This window comes from Anguilla anguilla, chromosome 18 (assembly GCF_013347855.1).
Source record: "Anguilla anguilla isolate fAngAng1 chromosome 18, fAngAng1.pri, whole genome shotgun sequence".
In the NCBI taxonomy this organism is placed as follows: domain Eukaryota; kingdom Metazoa; phylum Chordata; class Actinopteri; order Anguilliformes; family Anguillidae; genus Anguilla; species Anguilla anguilla.
The window spans coordinates 10,847,442-10,853,441 of NC_049218.1; the positions used below are offsets into that span (position 1 = coordinate 10,847,442).

The following is a 6,000-nucleotide window of genomic DNA, read 5'->3' on the forward strand; positions in this document are numbered from 1 at the left end:
CCTCCGGCACACGCTATACGATTAGCCCCCTCTGCACCCCTGACCGCGCCCATTCCTGGGATCCTGGTATTGGGCAGCCATGCCTGACGTTACCTAGGAACTGTGATGTCAGTAAACAAACCTGGAGTAAAGAATCTAGATGTATTGGATGCTGACTTGTACAAGACCTGTAGCCTAAAGGTGGCCTTTTTCCATTTGAAAAACAGAACCAAAGTAAGACTAATGCTCTTGTATTAGTAGGCTGATGCTAAAAGGTTAATGCTCACTTTCGTTACTAGTAGATTAGACTGCTGCAGTGGTCTCTACTCTGGTCTTCCAAATACAAATGTGTGAGTGTGGGCATTGTTTGTGTATAATGACTATGTGATCATGTCATGTCATGGACTAAGTGAGGGCTGATTGTGTGTGTGTGTGTGTGTTTTTTCTGTCAGCTGGTCTTTTGGGGTGCTCATGTGGGAAATTTTCACACTGGGAGGCTCCCCGTACCCTGGGATCCCAGTGGAGGAACTCTTCAAGCTGCTGAAGGAGGGTCATCGAATGGACAAGCCAGGCAACTGTACAAATGAACTGTAAGGACATCTTACCCTGCCTCCCTTTCTTTAGCCTAAAATTAACCCATTATCCTCCAGCCACACCTGACACTCAACCTCATCCACCTTCCTACTTCTGTACACATCTATTTATCCAGACACTTCTTGACTGTGCCAGTAGGGGGCAATAGCTGCAGTCATTGCCGGAAGAAGTGCTGACTGGGGCTCCAAAAGACTCTCATCAGATCCGTTACCCTCTCAGACTCTGACCCCCACACGCGTCCACTCCGTCCAGATGTTGCGGACGCAGACAGATGTGCAGGGAACCCTTATCAATGGGACCATTCACTGCCTTCCCCCTCAAAGCGGGTTTGACAGAGGTCCGTCAGTGTGGTCCAGTACAGTAGGAGCTGGGAGTCCCACACTGTACTGAGCGCTGGATGGCGGCCGGGACTGTGGGAATAGAACCGCACGCTCATGTAAACCGTCCCCACTGCGGGACAGTTAGCGATCGAGTGTTAGCGGGCTGATATTTCCTGGCTCCGCTTCAGCAAAGAGCCTGTCGTGACTGGAACAGATTGATATTAAGATGAGTCATAATAATGCTGACATAAGACCCTTCACTATTAAAAAGCACTTTTCTAAATGGTATAAACTAATATTCAGTTCAGATTCTGCTAAGGTTGGTATTTTCAGTCCTGCTAGTATTGAACACAGAACGAGAGCCACTGGGTCACACCAACAGTGGCGACATTGACGATAAATCCATGTCAGCCCTACCAGAAGTGATTCATGCACGCTTTGACTGTGCTAGCATGTGTGCTGGCAGTTTACTTTCTTTAAAATGGAGCTGAATGACTAGAGGTAATGTGGCTTTTTAAGACCGTTCTACTCTACATTCTGTTTGGTATGATGCAGTTGCTCTGCTATGCAGGGTAATAATCTGCTGCACTTTTATTGTTACATTTTTAACCCTATTCTTCCACTTCACTGCTTATTTAAAGTAATTATGGATTATTGTTATTGTGCCTGCTGTGTTGTATCTAATGTATATTATTTAATTGTATAATGATAATAATGAGTAATAAGTGCTCTACAGGTTGAATGAATGTAAAGAGTAGGGTAGGTAGGTTAGTACAGTAATCCTCACCTGTTCTCTTCTGCAGGTACATGATGATGAAGGACTGCTGGCACGCCATCTCATCCCACAGACCCACCTTCAAACAGCTGGTAGAAGACTTGGATCGCATCCTCACCCTGGCAACCAATGAGGTGAGGACACACTAGTGACGCCCATTCACAGTCACTCCCATTTACTCTGCCTACACTCAAACCAGAGTCACTCCCATTTACCCTGTCTCCGTTGAAACCAGAGTTACTCCCATTTACCTTGCCTTTGCCCAAATCTGTGTCACTCCCATTTACCCTGTCTGCATTGAAACCAGTTACTCCCATTTACCCTGCCTACACTCGAGCAGAGTCACTCTAGATTTAAGCCTTCACTCTGTACAGTGACGTATTATTTATCATTCCGTTGTTCCATTCCTTTCTTTATCTTCAGTAAATTCAGTGACACTCACAGGTATTGTATGTACCTGAAACACAGACACACATCAGCATTGCTGTTTTTTCTGCCAATAGAGAGCATGTGGATTTTTCTTAAAGCTTATATTCTCATTGTGTGAGTTTCAGGTCTGAACAAAGCGGCTTATTATGCTGCACAGGTCCAAACAGGCAGCAGCACTTTCATAGTGCTAAACGCAAACATATACAGCTATGAGCTATAATTATAAAGTTATAAGCTCTTCTGAAAAGGAAAAGACTGACTACGACACGTAGTCTCCATGCATTAAAAAAATGTTGCCAGCCAGATGTACAGAAGACATTAGGAGTTTAGAAGTGTGTGTGTGTCTCAGAAGTCTCAGTACTGCCCTGCAATAGGCTTGGTGTTGCTCTTGCTCCAGTACTGAAGAGTTTATTTCTTCATAGTCGAACGTTGCATCTGTGTTCAGGCTTGAACCGTCACCTACAATATCCATCCAAGCATGTCTCAACTGCAGAAATCCATCCAGGGCTCACTGAGGGTTAAAGTGGAATTCTATAGATTATGCCAAAAGCCAAACTTTGAATTTGAACTTTTTTGAAATGTAATAAAGTTTTTTTTTTTTTTTTTTTTGTTTTTTTTTTTGCCCCAAACCGCTCACAGATGTGGAGGGTTTTCAGTAACGCGAGTTGCCTCGTGTTGAGCTGGAAAATGGGATCCAGCACTTGTTTCAGAAACCAAAACCTTTTCTTCTTCCTGCAGAAACTTTTCAATAACTGCCATTACAAAAAAAATCAAATATACAAAGAAGAAAAAAGAAAATCAGCACAAGAACTTGAAGTTGAGAACTCATTAAGGTTTTTTTTTGGTTTGAACGCGTGACCTTTTCTTGCTCGCTGGAACGGCCGCCAGGGTCGTGGCATATTTTTTTCCAGCGATTTTTTCCAGCTGTCACATTGCGCTGAAATGTTCGGTTCCAGTTTCACGTGTCGAGTTTATTTTCCTTTGGGTCGAGAGGCTGACAGAAACCGTGCCCGTGCGGTAGTGCCGGGGCCTTGCGGTGTCCAGAGTCGTACGTTCTGTTTGAACAGCGCTCGCCTGTGTGCGGGGCACTCTTCCCTCCGACACACACTGAACCACTTTGTGCAGAGGCTGCAACAGCTAGGCCAGGCCTTCCACCAGTGAACTGTGCTGGAAAGTTCCGCGCAGTTGTTGATACACGTTAGAGCTAAGTATTAGTTTTAGAAATATTTTTGTACAGACCAAGTTTTCTTCTTCTCTGACATTACGCATTTGTTTATATCTGAAGTCCCTTGGTAGCGACCATGTATATTATGTCTTATAGCAAACGTTCAGCGGTTTTAGCAAAGTGTGTAAGTAAAAGACAGACTCTGTTTCTCGGCTGTCCTTCAGTGGAATATTACGTACCTACGTGTATGTCTGGTGTTCATGTGAGATTCTAACTTCTCATCCTCTCTTTCTCCTTCCTTCTCTGTCTCTTTTTTCTTGCTCTCTTCCCCTTTCTTTCTCTGGTCATTCGCAGGAGTACCTGGATCTATGTGCCCCAGCAGAGCAGTATTCTCCTAGTTTTCCTGACACTCGGAGTTCGTGTTCCTCTGGCGACGATTCCGTGTTTTCCCACGATCCCTTGCCCGACGAACCCTGTCTCCCCAAGTACCAGCACATCAATGGAGGGGTGAAAACATGAGGGGCGGGAACGCAGACTTACCCCTCCCTGCCTCCCACCCCACCCTTCACCCTCTCTGGCACCCAGAAGACTTCAGGATCCAGCGGGTGGGGGGGGTGGGGGTGGGCTGGCAGCTGTGCTGCTGTCGAAAGTGAACTGAGGTGTGTGGGGAACACACACACACATACATACACACACCTACACGCATACACACGTACACACGCACACACACACACAAACACACACGTATGCACAAGCGTGTGAATCAAGCTCTTAACAAGAGGACTGTCCTCTCTGGGTTTCCCTTCACTGACCGACTGAATGGCCATTCCAGGACTTCACTCTTAGCAGTTTTTTTATTGTTATTATTTTGTCTTATGGTTTTTTCCAAGGTTCTTGAATTTTTCCTGAAATTTTCGTCATTCCGCTGACTGGCATTCCAAGACTTTTTTTCCCAAGGGAAGAGCGAAATGAGGGATGCAAGAATGAAAATAAGAAACGAACTGAAAGACAAAAAAAAACAAAAATAACAAAAAAAAAAAGGAAACAGGAGAGCAGAACACAGACACTGTCTCATTTATTTTGTAATATTGTTTCTTTTCTTCTTCCGATACGCCCACACAATTATTATTTTGGAGCAGAATAACACACGGTATATAGTGCTGGGTATATTTGTAAATATATTCAAATATGTATAAATATATATTATATATTTACAGTGAATTATTTTTTGTATGGATTCCCATAATAATCCCCCCCTCCCTCATTCTTGGAGGTGGAAGAGTGAGATTCTGCCCTGGTATGGACCCTGTCCTGAGTCTCACACGCACCTGTCCGTCACTCAATCACAACAGTGGAGTATTGGCCTTCAGGGAAAAGAGGTAGCATGTTAATTTATTGACTTATGTTTTTAAAAATGAATAAAAATGTAAAAAAAAAGAAAATGAACGAAACACAATAATAAAATAAATAATAATATTAATAATAATGATAAATAATCCATTCTGTTTATTGTAATTTAAAATGATCTTTCAGTGGAGGTAACAGAGAAATATTGTAGTGGGTACTTGAAAGATCCTTGCTTTGTGTGTGTGTGTATATATATATATATATATATATACACACACCCACACATAAATAATTCATATGTTAAGTTTAAATTCTGTACAGTCTGTACATTTTAGAGTCCACAATTCCCATCCATTCATAGATTTTTTTTTTCATCTACTTTGTCCACTCATAAGTTGTATTTGAAATGAGAAAATACCGCATATTAATATATGATGGACAGATACCCACTACTGTTCAGTTACTTCATCTAGACTAAATATAGATTCCACAGTGTTCTCATAAGAAAAAATGATTGAAAGTGAAAATGAACAAAAGTATTAAAAATCATTCATGTTTTCTACAGGACCAATTAAAATGTTTTCTGCAGGTGTTCATTTTTTTGACACTTTTGCAAAATTAAAGATGAAAATCTTATGTTTGTGACTGCTTATTTCACTCAAAAGGATTCATTTATGACATATTTTCATACGTCTCAGTTGTTTTTGTTTTTTGCGTTGTAAAACATAGTTGCTGTTTACGCAGAACAGAGAAGCCCACTAACGATATATTTGCGCATATTTGTTAAGAAACTTTCATAACTACGTACATGCAGACAGTGAGACACAAAGCAGCATCAACTACAGATTTAATTTAGGGTAGGTAACATTTATTCAAGTTGAAAAACAAAATAACAATGAACTTATTTTCCAGCGTTCACATTCACACATACACAGGACTTCAAATGATCACCTTAAGAAGCGAGAAATGGGTTTGACGATTTGACCGAGGAAGGGATGCAAACTTAACCGCCAAACGGAAACCGTAGCCGGAGAGTGTTCCGTCTCGTATCCCTGGGAACTAAGGAAACGCTCCCTGGTTTCCAGGAACCAGCGACGGTTTCGAGGGAGAATGTCGACTAACAGCAGGGGCGGAAAAAGCCTTGGGGGAGAGAAGTCGCAGAGTGAAACCCGCGCGGACATTCGCGCCTCTCGTTTGTGAAGTGAGAGAGGGATTAAAATGTTCGGCGCGCGCGGTTGTGGTCTGGGTGCTCTCGGTGGTCCGGTGCAGCCCGGTGACGCGTGAGGCTGCCGGCCCTGCCGGGAGGGCAAGGTGAGCTGGAGCATGGAGAGAGCCGGGGCGCTACGCCGCGTTCGACGCGCTCCGCTTGCTCACTGCAGATCACAGAGATA

The 6,000-nt window shown here is 43.1% G+C and overlaps 1 protein-coding gene across 6 annotated transcripts in view; it reads left to right on the forward strand.

Moving 5' to 3' along the window:
* The window catches only part of fgfr2 (fibroblast growth factor receptor 2), a 49,180-nt gene extending 43,935 nt beyond the window's left edge, over positions 1 to 5,245 (forward strand). For all 6 annotated transcript variants that reach the window (XM_035400266.1, XM_035400267.1, XM_035400264.1 and 3 more), the window contains 3 exons: positions 432 to 569; positions 1,697 to 1,802; positions 3,617 to 5,245. In XM_035400266.1, coding sequence (XP_035256157.1) covers positions 432 to 569; positions 1,697 to 1,802; positions 3,617 to 3,781 — 409 coding nt within the window. In that variant the 3' untranslated portion in view covers positions 3,782 to 5,245. The remainder of the gene's footprint in view (positions 1 to 431; positions 570 to 1,696; positions 1,803 to 3,616) is intronic.
* The last annotated feature ends 755 nt before the right edge of the window (positions 5,246 to 6,000 follow it).